This window comes from Polypterus senegalus, chromosome 6 (genome assembly GCF_016835505.1).
Source record: "Polypterus senegalus isolate Bchr_013 chromosome 6, ASM1683550v1, whole genome shotgun sequence".
Classification (NCBI taxonomy): Eukaryota; Metazoa; Chordata; class Cladistia; order Polypteriformes; family Polypteridae; genus Polypterus; species Polypterus senegalus.
This window is the reverse complement of record NC_053159.1, coordinates 128,709,496-128,729,302: the sequence shown is the minus strand read 5'-3', so window position 1 is coordinate 128,729,302 and position 19,807 is coordinate 128,709,496. Positions and strand designations below refer to the sequence as shown.

General features: G+C 38.5%; 1 protein-coding gene across 9 annotated transcripts in view; it reads left to right on the top strand.

Moving 5' to 3' along the window:
- LOC120531595 (rap1 GTPase-activating protein 2-like) overlaps positions 1 to 19,807 on the top strand; it is a 443,280-nt gene that overhangs the window by 235,719 nt on the left and 187,754 nt on the right. The window contains exon 1 of one of the 9 annotated variants that reach the window (XM_039757150.1): positions 5,175 to 5,290. The exons of the other annotated variants lie outside the window; for them this stretch is intronic. Coding sequence (XP_039613084.1) covers positions 5,190 to 5,290 — 101 coding nt within the window. The 5' untranslated portion in view covers positions 5,175 to 5,189. Of the gene's footprint in view, positions 1 to 5,174; positions 5,291 to 19,807 lie in introns of those variants that run through there. 9 annotated transcript variants of the gene reach the window in all.

Here is a 19,807-nt window from a genome sequence, read left to right as displayed (position 1 = left end):
CCAAAAGTACCGTACTTTACACAAAATTTATCTGAATTTATCTGAAAAACTATATGAATCCGAAAGATCACGCTCGCATATATAATAAACCAACATGTGACGAATTGTCAGCAATAATAGTTTCAAAAGACAAGACAGAGTTGATATTCGTGTTTATCCAAAAGCAAGCACGATTCGTCACAAGCAGCAGATCTGGGAAATGACTAGCGTGTAGGGCACGCACGGGGGTTGCCGAGCGAAGCGAGCAGGGGGCAGAGCCCCCTAGTATATACATATATGTCTCTGTCTGGCCATTTTCTGAACACCCGTTATCCACAACAGAAATATACCAAGATGACGCATATCCCAATAATATCAAGTGCAAGTCAGAAGTAAACCTGGATGGGTTGCCATTCCATCTTGATGCACTCTTATGCACCCCACACCCACAAACTTACTCAGGCCAATTTAGCATCATCAGTTAATCCAATCACATCTTTGGAATGGGGGAGGCGATTGGAGTGTTCACCCATCTGTCTGTTTACTGCACACATTGATCTGATGTTCCAGTCATGGAGAGCATGAGCTTAGCCTAGAAGTGTTGGAGAATCCCGAAAAAACATTTGGGCACCTATCTCAAAACAAATTTTATTAAAACATTATTGCAATATATTGCTTAAAGTTAAAAAATAAATAATCTAAAAAAATATGAATGCAAAAGTAAAAACTATTCATATTCAGTATCATATTATTTAACATAAATGTTAATCATATTTCAGTAAAAAAGCTTTTAGCAGTTATAACATTTAAATATGAAATAATTTCCTTCTCCTCGTGATAGATTGGTGAATGTTCTGCTTCTTAAGGGTAAAAATACAATAAATGTAATTGTAAATAGTTTCTATTTTTTCTTAGCTTTTTGTTTACATTTATTTGCATGAAATTCTTTTTGAACACTATTTTAAACACTTCAATACATGTATTTTTACACTGACATTGCGTTTTATAATCTTCAGTGGAAAAATATTTTTTCAAAATTATCAATTGATCTATTGTCCAAACACTTTTTAAATATGTTTTATAAATGGGTGTTAACTAAACTGAGTTTTATTTTATTAGATTTTTATTTAATCCCATTAGGTTTAGTGCCTAGATCTTTGGGATGTTGTACGAAACTAGAACACAATGGAGACAGCCCACATGAATAACAGAGCTACGCATGGCCTGATCTGTGTAGCCATGAGGCTGTAGTGCTGCTTACTGTTGGACATGCTACTTACAGTCCTTGGTGGTGCTGATGTAAAAGAGATTACAGCAGAGCTCCGTATTAAAGCAGAATTCAGCAGTGTTACAAAGTTGATTTACAGTTGATTTATTCAAAGATAAGCATAGCAAAAAGTCTCATTTCTCCATTAGCATCAAAGCTTAAATTAACACTGCCTCTTATATAGTGGGTTTGAATAAATGTCTACCAACAAAAATAAAAACAAAAGTTAGTAATTACTTTTGCTCATTCTAAAGGACTATTCTTTTACCTTCTTATTACATTCTGAAAAACAGCATCTCCATTAGCTATAGAAACAATCACGCTTTGTTCTAGTTAATCGTGGCTTGGCTCCAAACACTGAAATACAGAAAGACAATGACATTGTTACCCCAAAGCGGTTGAAGAAAAAAAAAAAAAACACAACAGTTGCTACCTTTGATGACATGGCACTTTATCAATACTCTTATTTAAAATTTGTGAACACTGATGAATTTGCCTGGAGCAGCACACTGTCAGATGGGAATTGTAGTTCCCTCTTCTGCATGTGCACAAGGTTGCAGATAAGATGAATGGGCGGCAGAAAGGGGGTAATATATATTAAATACCTTTCTTACTGGATCAGCTTCATGAAATTGACTAAGCTCACAGCCACAGCACCTGACAAGCACTTGCTAAACATGTCTTCTTCGAGCTTCGCTGAACTTTGCTCCTTCACTTTTTTTACACATTCGTTTTACACATCGTTTGCATAAACAGGCACGCCCCATTTCTTAGTGTAATCACCGTCGGCACTATGGCAGAAATGGAGACGAAGTGTGTTAGAATGTCTCACTTGCTGGAGCATTATTAACAACAAATATCAACAGATTAAAAAACCACATGTCGGCTAATTTTGTTTTGTTTTTTTAAGAACCTCACCAAATTTCAATTAAAACCATCAAGGCATTTTTGAGGTTTTGGAGTATTTAGTTTTTGTATTGCATTTCTTTCTTTTTTTACCTCTAAATATTATACCAAAATGTCCTTTCTTAGCGGATACTTAGAGCCCGAGATGTACCATATCGGCAAATTGCAGATTTTAAGTAAATGGGACATAATCTTTCTGTTGATGAGTGAGTGAGTCAGTCAACTTTGCATTTTTATATATATATATATATATATATATATATATATATATATATATATATATATATATACTGTATATATATATATATATATATATATATATATAAGCACCCAACCCGACACAGATTCCCACCGGAGGCACGTATAAAATAAAAAGACTTTTATTTTTCTTCACCTCTGGGGCACGTCTTCCCCGTAATCCCCACAAGCACAACAGAGTCCCAAGTGTGAAATAAGCACCACCAAAAACACACCACACACTTTCCTTTCCTCTTTCTCTTCCACCGCCACTCCTCCTCCAAGCTTTGTCCTCCTCCTCCTGCTGCAACCCAGGGAGGCTGCCATCTAGCGTTCAGTGGGAGATACTGGGTTTCCCATGCTGGCTCCCCTGGAACATATGCTGCAGGGGCGTCCCGGCTGGGCATGAGCCCTGGCCACCCGTCACAATATATATGTAAATATATATATATATATCCATCCATCCTTAATCCAACCTGCTATATCCTAACTACAGGGTCATGGGGGTCTGCTGAAACCAATCCCAGCCAACACAGGGCGCAAAGCAGGAAACAAACCCCAGGCAGGGCGCCAGACCATGGGATTGCATGTCTTTGGCCTGTGGGAGGAAACCGGAGTACCTGGAGGAAACCCACGCAGACACGGGGAGAACATGCAAACTAACGTAGGGAGGACCCAGGTCTCCTAATTGCAAGGTGTGCTACCCACAGTGCCATTGTGCCACCTCTCTCTCTCTCTCTGTCTCTCTCTCTATATATATATATATATTTGTATATATATATATATATATATATATATATAATTTTTTTTAGAATTAGCTTTTTTAACCGATAATACAAGTAGCAGATCATATAGTGCAAAGCAAATTACAAAAGAGTAGGAAACAGAACTCCAGACTGAATGAGATACCTGTACAATTAAACGTTATCTTAATGTCTTAATATGCCCAATCATATTAACATCATTTATATAAGGAATGTTTTCATTTTCGTACACAAGACAAAGGCCAAAGTATGCTTTCTTACTTCTGGAAATTGGTGTATTTGCTATGACCTTCTGAAAGATGTAATTTCATAAATTATCTGAGCCATTGCTGCTGTCGATCCTGTTCTCCTCAGGATCAGCATGTGAAGTAGAGGGTTTGACTTGTGATGACCCTCCTTTGACCAAGTCTGCATTGAATATCCCAAGGCTGACTCAGTTGTCAACATGCCCTTATAAACGTTGACACCCAACTGGGTTAGTGTTAATAGAGTCACTGTGGACCTGTATCTTATGACTCCTGGGTATACACATGATAACAGAGCATTCAAAATCTGCTAAAGAAGTATGCCATGAGAAAAGACCTGATCACTTTTGCCAAGTCTTCCTGCTATTTAGAACATTAGAATGATTTTGAAGAGAACTGGCCATTCACTCCAACAAACCTTGTCAATTCCATTCATATAATATGTAAAAACGTGCATCAAGATTCTTTTTACAGTCCCTATAGTCCTACTGTCTACTACAGTAGTTGCTTATTCCATGTGCCACTAGTTCTCTGCATGAAGTAAAACTATTTACATTTTTTGCAAAATCTGCCCTTTGCCAGTTTCCATTAGTGGTCTGTATTCTTGTTAACGAACTTATTTAAAATAACAGCATGGATCCTCCAAACTAATTTGTTCCATAATTTTGAACACTTTGATCATGTCACCTCTTAATCTCTGTTAGCTTGAAAGGTTCAGCTCCTTTCGTCTCTCCTCATAGCTCATACCTGTCAGTTGCAGTATCAGCCTAGTCGCTCTTCTCTGCACTCTCTTTAGTACTGCTATGTCTTTTTTGTAATTTGAGGACCAAAACTGCACACAGTTCTCCGGCCGAGGCCTCACTAGTCCATTTTATAAGCAGAACCTCCCTTGACTTGTGCTCCACACATAGTGATGTATAACCTAACATCCTATTAGCCTTTTTGATCACTTCTGTACACTGTCTGGATGTGAATAGTGATGAGTCCACTATGACTCCTACGGTCTTCTCATATGTTATATTTTGAAGTTTCCATCGTCCCATTGTGTTTTCATATCTGATTCAGTTCTTTACATTTATATGCATTAATATACATTAAATCTCAAATCTGTGCTTGTCCAACCATAATAAATGATTCTGGATTATGTGCCATTACTCCTTCTAGTTTAAACCAGCTTCTTATTTTTGGTTTTATCAAGACTGTATATGTACAGTATGTGCTGAGGAGTATTCTGATTCACTAGTGAGGTCTGGGCACTCTGATCCAGTCTGCTATACTGGGCTACTGTGTATAAAATTCATAACTGAGCTGATTGCTTAAAATGCTGTGAGATATTTTATCTTCATGTTCAGGGCGTCTGATGAGTTAAGCCTGTATGTACTACATGAGTATGCAAATCAACACCATTCTCCTCCCTGCTATGCCTGCTTACTCACAGATCTGTTTCTTGGAGGTGTTCTAACTCCTAACAGCTGGCCGAGCTGTTTTCTGCCAGCAAGCATGTCCCACTGCATGAATTGTGTCACCTATGGTATATCAGCTGTACTGACTTTGCCTGAGCTCAATGTGAGTCTGTTTTAAATGTCAATGAAAAGAGAAAGAGAGAGAGAGAGTGAGAGAGAGAGATGGGGGGAAGAGGGGGGTGGTGAGCAGTCACTTTATGCAAGCAGCAGCCCTGCCTATCAGACTGGAGCAGGCGTGGTAAAGCAGCAAGAGGTGGCGGCACAGACATGCACGCTGCCAGGGAGTGCAGACCCTTACTTGGCTAGTGGCTGCAAGCGTGGAGGCATCATGTCAGAGCCAGGGAGCCGCTGGCATTCCAAGAAGGCAGGGATTCGGGCGGCTGTCATTCTTATTGGATTGCTCCACAAATCTCGGAGGCAGAAAGAGCGGTAACTCACTCGCTTTCATGCTATGCTCGACTTGGTCCACAGAGCCCAGTCGCCTCAAACTTTTCTTTTAAACTTTCCTGTTGCGCTTGGGCTGACTTGTTGCTGTGTTCCCAATGGGATGGACACTGGAGTTAAATGGTTGTTTGGAGTGTAAAAGAATCCTAGCAAAAGTGTGGATTCAACGAGTTATCCAGTAAGGTTTTTGCTGCTGAGAATGACTCATTCTGTCCACACCACTGAGTCGATGAGAGATGTCTTGAAGGTATTGGCACCGTATCTCCTAAGGTCAAGTCTTAGCACCTGGTCATTTGAGCTGTAAGGCTTCTGTGAAAACTGCCATGATAGGGCTTAAAAATCCTTAGAAGCTCAGAGAACAGAGAGCTTTGTGCAATGCTTTTCTGCGGAACCTGCTACGCTCTTTTGTTTTCTTGCCCTCAGGCTTTGTGCATCAGATAGACAAGGCTTAATGGAAGGAGTTCCGTGGCTGGGACAGAATGGGACAGGAGCAGAGGTGAACAGAGTGGCGCGGTCATCTCTGTGAAAGAGCTCAGTGAGACGTGTATGCAGCTTTGAAACACACCGCACGCTGAGCTACCTGCAGTGTAGTTTTTCTCTAGCAGCTGTTTGCCTGCAGAATGTAAACAGTGGCAGCAACATGAGAGAAGTGACTTACCGGAGATCGCTCATCTCATTCCATTAGCACATTTACAATTGCATGTTTTGCAGTATGTGTGGTCTTTAATCTCTTTTAGTGTTTACAGTACATTTATTCTGGAGGTGAACAGAGCAACCGTGTCAAGTGTAACGTGCTGACTTCAGGGAGGCCAAAGAAAGCAAATCTGTTCAGATGTTTGTTTGGAGTATTGAGCTGATGACAGGCAGCTATTAGAAAACTTGAATTTCTCTCTTCGCTTAGAAAAAAAAACACCTGAGAAGAATCTCACACTATGTGTTTCTGTCTCTGTGTATGTACAATACCACAAATGTGTGTGAGAAAAAGTTGTTGTGCTCAATGAACAAAGCATTTTATTTTTATAATTAAACAAACAGGAGAGGGACAGGGGGAGGGTGGTAAATAGTGAGCCGGCATGTGCTGAGCACTCTCTTCACACACTTCGCTTTTGGATAAGAAGTGATACGTGTTACCAAAGGGCGGCCTTCCTGTCTCAGACACCTCACTCGGATATCTCTGTACATAGCAGGAATTCAAAGTCTTCTTCATTCATCAGAATGTGGTCTCTGTCTGGAAGGATGTCTGACTAGGCTAGTGTGTTAAGCTGTAAAAATATATGCTAGTACTGTACTCCAGTTTTGGGGGCAGCATCCAGTAAACTAGGATAAATCCAGATAATGGCTCTTAATCCTGTTGTTATGGTGGTGTTCATGGGTTTGGGATAGTGAGGCTGCCAGTCAAATAATATAAACTAATTGTATACGTATAAATGTAATATTTTTAGAGTATTTAGTTATGTACTGCATACAGGTATATACATTTAGGAAAGAATGCATGTATTTAGAAAATAATGTCTATATACTGTATGTAGGTATACTTGTACTGTACTACAGTATCTCCGTGCAGCATATATTTGTACATAGCTAGTGTGTACTCTTCAGCATGTGTATATATAAGATTACATGTCTTTATAGAAAATATCCACACATATATTCACATATATATGTACAGTATATATAAGCAGATAGAGTATATATGCACCATTTACTGTATACATTTTTAATAATTATAAGCATTGCATGCAATCTACAGTATATATGCACTTATGTATCTAGGAATGCTAGTACTATATAGAATGCATGTACTGGATAGTATTTATTCAATATATACTGCATTTCCTACTATGTTTGTAGGAAGTATTGTACAGTATGTATGTAGGTATGTATATACTTATTTTTGTCCATATACTGTATATTGATGTACATTTGTTATATATAGAGGTATACATGTATAGTATACTTTTATGCCATATGTGTCATGCACTGTAAAGCATGTGTATTACATGAGCATTATGTGCAAGCCATGGATGCACATATGTTTGTACTGTTTATATACACACATACAGCACATTGTTTAAGTATATTTATATGTATTTTAGTGGACACTAGGCCAACAAACAACCTGTTAGTGGGTTCATGTGGAAGCACCCACCCTTGTAAGACAAGAACCTCATTCTGCTGTTGTGTGGATAAGAGGATGGCAGTATGCTGCTGTCGCCAATTAGGCATCACTATTTTGGGTTGGAAATGTAGATGGAAGGATGGGTGTCCTGCAAAACGTTTTTAAAATTAACACTGGATAAACAGAAATAGCTGAGGTCCTGACAAGACAACCATGGCATTATGCATTCCAATAAAATAATAATGAGATCATGCTACTTGCAATTTAGGGTTTTCAGTGATAGAGAGAAGATGGATGCAACATACCCAGAGCTGATTGGAGATAACTGTAATCCACTAGGACATCCTATACTAATAATTCTGGCATTCTCTGTAAAAGTTAGGTGAGGTAGACTTCACTGTCCCAGAAGGAGATTTGTATGACCTGAGGAAATTTGTGATTGGAGGATGAGATCCAATATTTCACCTGTTACCCACAGTCTTTGCATATACTGTTCATATCATTATATTTAGCCAATGTTTTTATTCAAAGCAATATATAGTACAAATGACTATTGTGCACTGTAATGGACTGGCATCCTCTCCATGGTTTGTTCATGCCTTGCACCCTGTGTTAGCTCAGATTGGCTCCAGCGCACCCCCATGACCCTGTTCAGGACTAAGCAGGTTACAAAATGACTGACTGACTGACTAACTGAGCAAATATTGCGCACAACAATTATTGACTTAATAGAGCACTTGCAAGTTGGGCATCCCAGAGCCAGGATGTGAGGTGGGGTGAAAACCTACTGGTAGGAATGAAGTATGGCAAACCAGAACAGATGGAAAGAACATCATTTTTTGGTGAGGGAGACACTGTCAGATTCTGTATAGTAAAGTGCAGTGGCATAGAAGAGTTTTGCTTATTCATTTGTGCAATTGTGGTCCTCACCGTTTATTTCTTTATTTCTGTGCTCAGAATGTTTAATTTTGCACAAATCAAATAGAGGAGGTTATATTACACTGTGGTTCATTCCCTATTTTGTATTTATTTTGTTTTTTTGTTGGTTTGAATCATTATTTTATGTTTCTATGTTATTTCTGCTGGGTTTATTTATTATGTACTGTCCCTTTAAAGTTGTTTATTATTTACTGTATGTAATTAGTTGATCTTCTATGTTCCTCTTACTTTGTGGGTGGAACCCCCCAAGAGGCGTGGCCACACTGACATCACCGCTGAAGGACCTCCCTCAGCCTTTATATAACAAAGCTGAGAGCAAATCCTTCAGTAGTTCATAAAAGTTGTGTTGAGCGTAAGTATTGGAGCTCTGGTTCTTGAATTTCTTTGCTTTTCTTGTCTTGTGGATACTATTATTTGGAATGTGTATTGGACCCTTTTGCTCACAGTTTCCATGTTGTTTTGTTTTTTTTGCATTTTTGCCCCTTTCTGTGCTTCTCACTTTCATAGAAATAAATATCCTCATTTATAGAGATTCTGCTCTGAGGCTTGTCCTTTCTAGCTAAATGAAGTATGGTTCCTTTCCTTACAAGGGCATTTTTTTGCATATTGTATAGCTTTTTGGGAAACTAAAAGAATTTGTTTGTAACGCTGTAAAACAGTTCCTAATTTTGGGCCTACATAAGCCAAAGATCCCTCATGGGTTTGGGAAGTCTGACTGCTTGCTGTTGAGTACTGACCCACTATTGACCCTAATGTTGGATGTTTTCTGTGTTTTAATTGTAAGAATATGAACTGGGGAAGTGACTCTTAAAGCACAGATCTAAATTTGAATAAAAAAAATGATTACAGTGTCATAAAGTAGGGTGATGTCTTATCTTAATGCTGATTCCAGCCCTTGACACACCAAGACTCAAAAACAAGCATATATTCAATAATTGGGTGTGCAGCACTGGCACAGTGAATTGGTGATATGGTGTAAGTAGTGTGATTTATTGGACTGAATACCCTGCCTAGGCTTAGCGTGTTTTGGGAAACACATTACCATTCCAGCAGAAAACCTAAACGCTGCATTCTCTCCTTACTGTTTTGCTATGCTGTTCCTTAAGACACCTGAGGGAAATATACAAAAACGTACACCCCATTTGGGACTGTCATGAAGACACAGTAATTTTGACTTTAAATCTTATAGAGTTGAAAGAAAAAAGTTGGAAATCTGTGATAAGTTTGAAATCAGACTAAAAAAACATGTGGAGAGGCACTGCTAGTAAAGACATTACATATGATTCTCTCCCCCTGATATAAATAAGAAAGTTTTCTGCTGTTTTTATGCATTTATTGTGATTGAAAAGGAATCCTTCTTATTTTTAATAATCCCTGTGAAACTGAAAGCACTAAGTAAATGCAATCTGTGAAATGTAGAAACCACGACAATGAACTTGGTAGGGAACATGGTTCAAGAAATTAATGGATGAGTGGTCTTATGCAAAAATCAAATAGAGAAATATTAACAATTTGGTTGGTTTGTGCATTGTTTAAACTGCTGTGCCTTTTTAACTTGCTGGTCCCTATTGACGCCATCTTGATTCTCCTTCTGGAGACCAAATGGGGTGAAGTTGCTTGCAGATCAAAGGTGGGCTCAAATGAATTTTCAGAACTGAGGTCCTCGAAGCTAATTACCTCACTATCCTTCCTCAGAAAGATATAGCTATGAATGCAGATCTTGAAAAGCCTAAGATACAGTAACAAGAGAAGAAAGTTGGTGCAGCTTAAGGTAGCACATAGCATTCATCCAAAATATGCAGGCTTTACAGAGTATGGTAGTCAAGCAGAAGAGTTCAAAGTGAGATTTGGATTACATCAGGGAAGGACATTGAGCCCATTGATCATACTAATATCAGATGAGATCAGCAGGTAAGAGAAAGAAGAGCCAACATGGTCAGTGCCTTTTGCAGATGATCTTGAGTTGTGCAGAGGAGGAACTGGGCTCAGAGTTAGAGAATTGGAGAGGTGCTCTAGAGAGGCAGGTGTGAAAATAAGTAAATCGAAAACTCAATATGTATAATGTTCTGCAGCTATAGTGGAGAGGGTAAGAATGGAGAACTGAAGCTGGGAGCAGATGAGCTAGCAGACATGAACTCCTTTCAGTATTTCAGATAAATGACTCAAAGGGACAGAGGGTTAGAGGTGTAAATTGTAAAAAGAATTGAAGCAGGATGGAAAACTAAAGAAAGTGTAGCAGAATACACTGTGTTAGAAGGATAGCTATTAAGATAAAAGCAAAATATACAAAACAAGACCTACAGTGTTGTATAATTTAGAAATCTGAGGAACAACTAGAAGGAAAAAAAAATAACTTCAAGAAATGAAAATGTGCATGATGAATAAAATGGATTGACATTAGTGGAGGCTTAAAGTTAAAAGGGATATGGTAGAAGATAAATATGGAGATAAAGCTCAAGCATCCTGGACAGTTATAGAGACCAGATGAAAACAGTGCGTTATGAAGAATGTTGGAGGTGGTCTTGGAAAGAGAAAGAAGAGAGGAAGACAGAAAAACAGATGGAAGGATGTGTTAGGGACAAAATAAGTGTTTAATAAGGAAATGGCAGGAAATTAAATGCAATTAAAAAGAGAGAAACACCTCCACTACAGTGTCCCCCAGATAAGGGAAAAGGCAGAAGGAATGAAAAAGAAGAACATCCTTCCCTGGTGTCCCCTCTAAATTGGACCTGGCAAGGCTAGTGAAATGCCCATGCATGTGACAATGTCACAATTTGACTTCAATATCTAAATATAACAAACAAAAACATTTAACAGGGCTCTTAAATAATTTTGTACATATTTTCCAAACTGTTTGATATATTTTTGCCGGAGCAGGATAAACTTCATTACAGCATGACTAAATTGCAAAAGTGATTGCTTGCTGCATATTTTATGTTTCTTATTCACAAGGCCTTCTCCTGCAATTGCTCGTCTTGGTTCTGTTAACAGGGGTTAAAATCCCTTTAGATTTACACAGAACAGTAAAATTTAAGAGACCTGTAGAAATTCAAGGGGGAAGTTCTCAAGCAGTATGCTTACAATAATAATAATAACAGCCAAAAATGCACCTATCAATTGAGTGGTTGTGTTTTTGTGAAAGTAGAATCTCCGCTCTTACTGTTCCCCTTTTTTTTGTTGTATTCAAAACATTCTTCATTACTGGGCAGCAAAACAAACCACAGACACAGTAGAAGGAATACTGCTTTTACTGTGGCGTAAGACAGCTAACTTTATTAATATACCCATCAGAATTCCAGGGTTATTGAGAGAAGGCACATCCTAGCAGCACTAGATAAAACAAATAGAAACCAAGTCTCGCTCACTCTTGATTTAGTTTAAATTTGTTTATCAGGCTAACTTGGAGATCATTGAGATATGGCATTAAATGAACACATTCATAGCAGGAGTGCTCCGCTTTTCTTAGATACAGTAGTTTTCCAAACCATTCAGGGACATAACAGATGTCAAAGATGTAACAATACAAGAATCATTACCAGGAAATCATTACCCGGTGGAAACCCATACAGACACTGGAAAAACATGAAAACTCCACTCAGGGAGGACCTGGGAAGCGAACCTGGGTCTCATAAATGCGAGGCAGCAGCGCTACCCACTGTGCCATTGTGCCACCCCCTCAATAATGTAGTAATTGTGATGTACAACAACAACAACAACAACAACAACATTTATTTATATAGCACATTTTCATACAAACAGTAGCTCAAAGTGCTTTACATATTAAAGAATAGAAAAATGAAAGACATAATTATAAAAAAATAAATCAACATTAACATCGAATAAGAGTAAGGTTCAATGGCCAGGGGACAGAAAAACAAAAACTCCAGACGGCTGGAGAAAAAATAAAATCTGTAGGGATTCCAGACCATGATACCGCCCAGTCCCCTCTGGGCATTCTACCTAACATAAATGAAACAGTCCTCTTTGGATTTAGGGTTCTCACGGAAGGGCTTGATGATGATGATGGTCACGTAGACTTCTTCCTTTTAATCCGTCCATCATTGTTGGAGCATCATGAAGCTTTGAGTAGGTGGAGGTGGCGCAGGCCACCACCACAAAGAAACCGGAAAAAGAAACAGAAAAGAGAGTAGGGGTCAGTACCGATTTTAGAGCCACCATGAATAGTTGTTATGATGAATTGAACATACAGAGTATCAGGATTAAGTTAAATTACGATTAAAATGAAGTTATAAAAGGCCATGTTAAAGTAATGTGTTTTCAGCAGTGTTTTAAAGTGCTCTACTGTATCAGCCTGGCGAATTCCTATTGGCAGGCTATTCCAGATTTTAGGTGCATAACAGCAGAAGGCCGCCTCACCACTTCTTTTAAGTTTTGTTCTTGGAATTCTAAGGAGACACTCATTTGAGGATCTGAGGTTACGATTTGGAATATAAGGTGTCAGACATTCCGATATATAAGATGGGGCTAGATTATTTAAGGCTTTATAAACCATAAGCAGAATTTTAAAGTCAATTCTGAATGACACAGGTAACCAGTGTAGTGACATCAAAACTGGAGTAATGTGTTCTGATTTTCTTTTCCTAGTTAGGATTCTAGCAGCTGCATTCTGCACTAGTTGCAAACGATTTATATCTTTTTGGGTAGTCCTGAGAGGAGTGCGTTACAGTAATCTAGTCGACTGAAAACAAACGTGAACTAATTTCTCAGCATCTTTCAGTGATAAAGAGGTCTAACTTTACTTATGTTTCTTAAGTGAAAAATGCTGTCCTAATGATCTGATTAATATGTGATTTAAAATTCAGATTACAGTCAACAATCACCCCTAAGCTTTTTACCTCCGTCTTGACTTTTAATCCTAATGTATCCAGTTTATTTCTAATAGCCTCATTGTATCCATTATTGCTGATCACTAAAATTTCAGTTTTCTCTTTATTTAACTTGAGAAAATTACTATTCATCCATTCTGAGATACTAGTCAGACATTGTGTTAGTGAATCAATAGAATCGGGTCATCAGGTGCTATTGATAAGTACAGCTGTGTGTCATCAGCATAGCTGTGGTAGCTCACGTTGTGCCCTGAGATAATCTGACCTAACGGAAGCATGTAGATTGAGAATAACAGCGGACCCAGGATAGAGCCTTGTGGAACACCATATTGGATATCATGTGTCTTCGAGTTGTAATTCCCACAACTAACAAAATATTTTCTCCCTGTCAGGTAGGATTCAAACCAATTTAAGACACTGCCAGAGAGGCCCACCCATTGACTAAGGCGATTTCTAAGAATGTTGTGATCAATGGTGTCAAATGCAGCACTCAGATCTAAGAGGATGAGAACAGATAAATGGCCTCTGTCTGCATTTACCCGCAAGTCATTTACTACTTTAACGAGTGCAGTTTCTGTGCTGTGATTTGTTCTAAAACCTGACTGAAATTTATCAAGAATAGCATGTTTATTTAGGTGGTCATTTAACTGCATAATGACTGCCTTCTCTAGAACTTTACTTAAGAAGGGCAAGTTAGAGATGGGTCTAAAATTTTCAAGAGCGAGGGGTCAAGATTATGTTTCTTAAGTAGGGGTTTAACTACAGCAGTCTTAAGACAGTCTGGGAAGACCCCAGTATCTAGTGACGAATTTACTATGTCAAGAACATTATCAATTAGCACGCCTGATACTTCTTTGAAAAACCTTGTTGGTATCGGGTCAAGGACGAGGTGGAGGGTTTTAATTGAGATATTATTTTTGTAAATCAGGTAAATCTATCCTAGTGAAAGAGTTTAATTTGTTTATAACAGGATGTTGGGGTTTAGGGGATCCTTAGTGTTGGGGAGATATACTATGTTATTTCTAATATCATTAATTTTTTGATTGAAGAATACAGCGACAGCCTCACAGGTTTCACTGGAAGCACTTAGGAGGCATTCCTTTGAGCTACCTGGGTTTAGTAGGCGATCAATTGTTGAAAATAAGACTCTAGGATTACTAGCATTGTTATTTATAATATTAGAGAAATAGCAGCGTCTCTCAAGACGGACAGTGTTATTGTATTCTGTTATTTTGACTTTTAATATTTCGTGGTGGATAGTAAGTTTACTCTTCCTCCATTGACGCTCAGCTCTACGGCATGTTCTCTTTAAATCAGACACTCTTTGGGTCTTCCATGGTATACCAATGCTAGAAGATTTTTTCACTGTCTTTTCAGGTGCAACTATGTCAACAGCAGCTCTCACTTTAGAATTAAATCTTTCCACCTTACTATTTACATTGTCCTCGCTATTATAGCTGGCACTATAAACAGACTGATTGCTTAAAATGTTTGTAAGTTTTAAAGCTGCTGCCGAATCAAAGAAGCGTTTTTAACAATATGCTTCTCATGAGTGTTTTTTATCATTATTTCTATATTAAAAAGTAGAAGAAAATGGTCTGATAGACCAATATCAATGATCTGTTTTATATCAACTTTCAGTCCTTTAGTAATCACTAAGTCTAATGTATGACCTGCTTTATGTGTAGGCTGATTTATGAGTTGTCTCAAATCAAAAGAATCCAGGAGGTTCATAAATTCTTTTACTTTTAGATCACACTGATTATCTATATGAAAATTAAAGTCGCCAACTATTAGGAGTGTGTCATAATTAGTAATTAAAATTGACATTAAGTCAATTTTCTGGTGTATAAGTGTTCATCCATCCATCCACCCATTCATTATCCAACCCGCAATATCCTAACACAGGGTCACAGGGGTCGGCTGGAGCCAATCCCAGCCAACACAGGGCGCAAGGCAAGAAACAAACCCCAGGCAGAGCACCAGCCCACTGCAGTATAAGTGTACAATTTTTGGCAAATATCTTTCCTCTGTTGGGCCCAAGTTTAGATGCTTGCCCAATGCTTTATATATGTCATTGTCATCATGAGGATCTCATGTCAAGCGCATCACATCCTAGTAATCAAGCAAAATCATAATGACAATACACACAAAACGGCAGTGCCAATGGAGAAACAAATTGCACAAAATGGTAATGCATTTATATCTCTGAAATATTATTAAAATATTAAAGGCAAGAGTAATATATCATCAAAATAAACAAACAAAATAAAATTTATTTTAATTACTGAGTCTGTTTTGAGATGAACTTGAATATTTTGAACAGTAGAAAAAAATCATGACTGTTTTAGGGATGTTCAAAAGAATTTGAGTTAAACAGACAGAAGCTGTGGACTTGATTATCAGCAAAACCAAAATGTTACAGAAACTTCCCAGTCAAAAGATAAATGAAAGTGGTAACCAAACTATATATAATATATATACTTATGATATCTTTTACTTATTTGTTGAGCTCCTTTAGTGTTAAGCTATGAAAGGCCCTTTCCTTGATAATCCAAAGCTTGAACATGTGTTGATGTGCACCACCATCTTTTAAATGAGAGGTGCAATGAGTGAATGTGGCTAGCACTGAATGTTGTTGCTGTAAAACAATATGACAACACCCATGAAAATAACAAACAGCACCACTGCAGAAAACCTAATACAAAATGGCACTCCAATGATGTCATTAAAATAGCAATATAAATTAGTAAGAACAAAAATAGTAAAAGTAATAATTCCAGAAATGGACTAGAATAAATTAAGATGTTCTCTAAGGAGCTCATGTCAAATAGTAAAAAAATAGCAGCGGTCATAATAAATAATTGAAGAGATTGAGTCAGGGTGTACTTTAATGGGATCCTAACGCTTAAGCTGGTGATTTATGGGGCACGGCTTTGTGGTCTGTTGCTTGGGGAGGAAGAGTTCTGTGTTTTCAGCAGTGTAGCCACTCCGAATAGCGTTCACCTCCCAAGATGTTATATAATACTTTAAATGAAGGATTAACTGCTGTGCTCCCTTAGTATCAGCTCCATTTGTCAGTAGTATTTGCTTTTCATAGTTTGTGTGACCGAGAGAAGATGACCATAAGTGTCTTTGTGTTTTCTTCTCGCGCATGCAGGGGCTGCACTTGTATAGTATACAGTATGTGAGGGGTCCTGTCTGTGTGATGGATATGCCATCCTTTTAATATTATTTTGATGGGAACCACAGTCACGTAACTGTGAAAAACTAATGTCAAATCATTAAAAGGTTCATTTCAACACTTCTTGTTTTGCTAAATTGTATCTCAGCTTTGATGAGCTATAATCAGAGAAACACAATCCTTTCTGACCCCTTCTCGCCTGCAAAGTGTGATTCTTTCTCTCTTCCACTAAACTTAGAAAAGAAAGGAAAAGCTGCAAATGAGCTTTTAGTCTTCAGTCTTATCAGTGAAAACAGCACGAGGAGGTTGCCTAGGCAGAAGCGCTCATTTAACACATGGCAATAACAATGTGCATCTGGTTGCCCAATGCTGGTGTTGGGGGGTTGGAATTGGGATTTATTGTAAAGCTGTCCCTGATCAACTAGACAATCAGTATTATAGAAGGACAAAGGGCATGTTTGCATTATTGGCAATAAATAAAATAAACACAGCTTGTTTCCTAACGCTTGGAGCAACAGGTAAATTGCTTTGTATTATTTTGCATTTGTCACAGGTCTTGTCAGTCCTGTGCAACAAGACTGCATTAAATCTTTGACTTTGCCGTCAGGAAACCCTGCAGAGGCTAACATCATTCTTATCATCTTCATTCACTCAGAAGTTGGAGTGAGTATCTCCTGCATGTGATTACTCAGATGACTACAGAGTAGCTTTTCCCATCATATTCCCTTTCTTAATATCTTCTGCTGTTACCGTTATGCTTTATTAAATTCAGTAGTCAGAAAAAGTGAACAATTACAACTTATTTTAAAATAAATAGTTGAAAGAGAGACCTTTGACACACTAAGAGGAATGTCTGAAAGGTTTTAAAGATCTCCAAGTCACTGCTCACTGGCTCTTAGCTCCCAACTAGTGAGACATCAGACAGAAGGACCTAGAGCAGCATGACCCATTAATCCACAATGCAAAGAGTTCAAGAAGGACCGGGTTGTAGAACGTTGACTTGCAGAAATTAGGTGATATTGAATAAAGGGAGCCAGGGCTCCATCTTGGCCCATACAGTGCCCAGGGGAGAAAATCCTCTGCAGTATAGAAGTGAGAGGAAGAGCAGAAAGGTCTAGAAGTAGAACGATGTGGGATGAAACGGGTACATCAATGGAGAGGATTAAACAAAGTGAGTCAAAGATGAAGGACTGGACAGCGGAGACAGCAGGATAATTCCAAAACATGTGGAAGAAAGTCTAATGGGCATTTAGAGGAGAGAAGTGGTAGTAAGGGTCAGTAGTCAGTGCCATAACATGAAGCTTTCATGGTTTAAAGTATAGGTGATGCATGTGTTTAAACTGATTATGGCTATGATCAGAATATTCAAAGGAGAGTGAAATGTTTTTAAAACTATTATTCCAGAATATACCTGTAGGAAGAGAGATTGGAGAAATCAGTGTAATGGTAAAGGTTTGTATTCAGCTTTAGACAAAGCAGCAAATGCAGCAGAAACTGGCCTTGTATGCGGAGACAGAAAGCAAGAGAAATCAAAAATAGTAGAAGGGAAAAGGTGAAAGTGACAGAACATACAGTACCTCAATGATTGAGTAGGCCAGAGGTAAAGAAGAAAGAAGGTAGTGGAAACAGAACTTGTTCTGAACCATCAGAAATATCCCCAAGTGTGCTGCTATTCTGATAAACCCAGAATGAAAAAAGAGATGAAGCAATCACCATTCTGAACAGCTTTGTTTTAAAACATTGGAGTATGGAGGTGCCAACCTGGTCGAGAGTCTCTTAACTGACCACCAAATCAAAAGAGCACAGAAAACAGAAAGACGACTGGGACGTGAAATGTCCAAACTGCAAATGAATTGGCTATATCCAGCTCCAGATAGGATGGGCCCATCTTGTGAAATGCACAATTCAACCAGGGAACACTTCTGTCCGTACCTCAAAGACTGTTGATGGCATCACAGATCGTATGGAAAGAAGACCTCATAAACTGACACAATTGTTTTCACAATAGATGGGTGTTATGTGAAGATTGTGTCAGTATGAACTCAGTGATATTTGGACGACTATTTTATGCACCTCCTGATAAAATAGGCTGGGATACACCAGATGAGATACAAAGTATCAAACAACATAATGAAAGGACCAGAAACGAAGAGCAAGAGAATGAAAAGTCTGTCTTTAAAACATTTATGCTCAGGAACTAAAGCAGATCTGATCAAAGTATTTAGAAAAGTGCATCATTTGCTGAATTCAGATGCATTGTGAGTGAACTCAGCTGTGTGCTGCACAAAACAACATTGTGATGAGCAGTCTTAAATGTCTGCTACTGCAATAAATAGGAACAAAAACACAACGTTCACATCCCACAGTTCCCTTTAGTGCATCTGCCTTTTGTTCTTTACCTGACTGTGGTTTCTGAAATAGTTTACTTTTTGCAAAGTTAGAAGAAGCTGTTTTTTATACTAGACAACCTTGACAACTTCCAGACTTTTCTCATTTCAGCATGCTTTTGATTTAGTGCTCTTCAACTGAATGTACTGGTAAAGTGTATCAAACAAGAGTGCCAGTAGACATCAATGTAACAGGAATCATTTGAGGTAGAGGAGAACTCTTTAATCCCAATCCAATGTCATGTCACCCAGAGGAAACCCACAAAGACACCGGGTGAACATGCAAACTCCACACAGGGAGGACCCGGGATGTGAACCCTGGTCTCCTTACTGCCAGGCTGTAGTGCTACTACTGCACCATTGTGCCACCCCTCCAATCCAATGTGTCGGCTTTATATTCAACATCCAATTGTTTGTTATATGTGAAGTCTACACTTTCTCCCTGGCTTTGTATACGTTTTTCTTGTTTTTACGGCCACATGTTTGGTTAGTTCATTTGACATTTATGACTTGCTTCTTTATCTATGATTGTTGGTGCGCTTGCTTGAACAAGCCCTCCAATAACTGTCCAGGGTTGGTTCCTGGCTTTAACATGGTGCTGCTCCATCACCTCCATGAAACTTACATAGAATTATGGATTCACATACATTACTACATGTTATGTGATGCATGTGCTTACATTGGAGACCATCTAAAGAAAAACTTGGGTTGTTACTGGAAGAAGTGATGGTGAGTCCGGCAGGGGATGCTTACCCTGTAATGCCCCAGTGTAGTGACAGGGACACTATCACTATCCTTCGGGTAAGATGTAAAACCAAAGTCCTGATTCACTGTGGTCACAAAAGATCCCTAAACATTTCTCGCAAAGAGTTGGGTGTACCGCGGGTGAATTACCCACCTCAGCCTTGTCCATTCTGTCCCCCTTAATCCTCTCCTGCCTCTAATTGGCTAACTGTCTCTCTCACTGCTTCACCACCTAATAGTTAATGTGTTGTGTGAGCGGTCAAGCACAAGCATGGCTGCCGC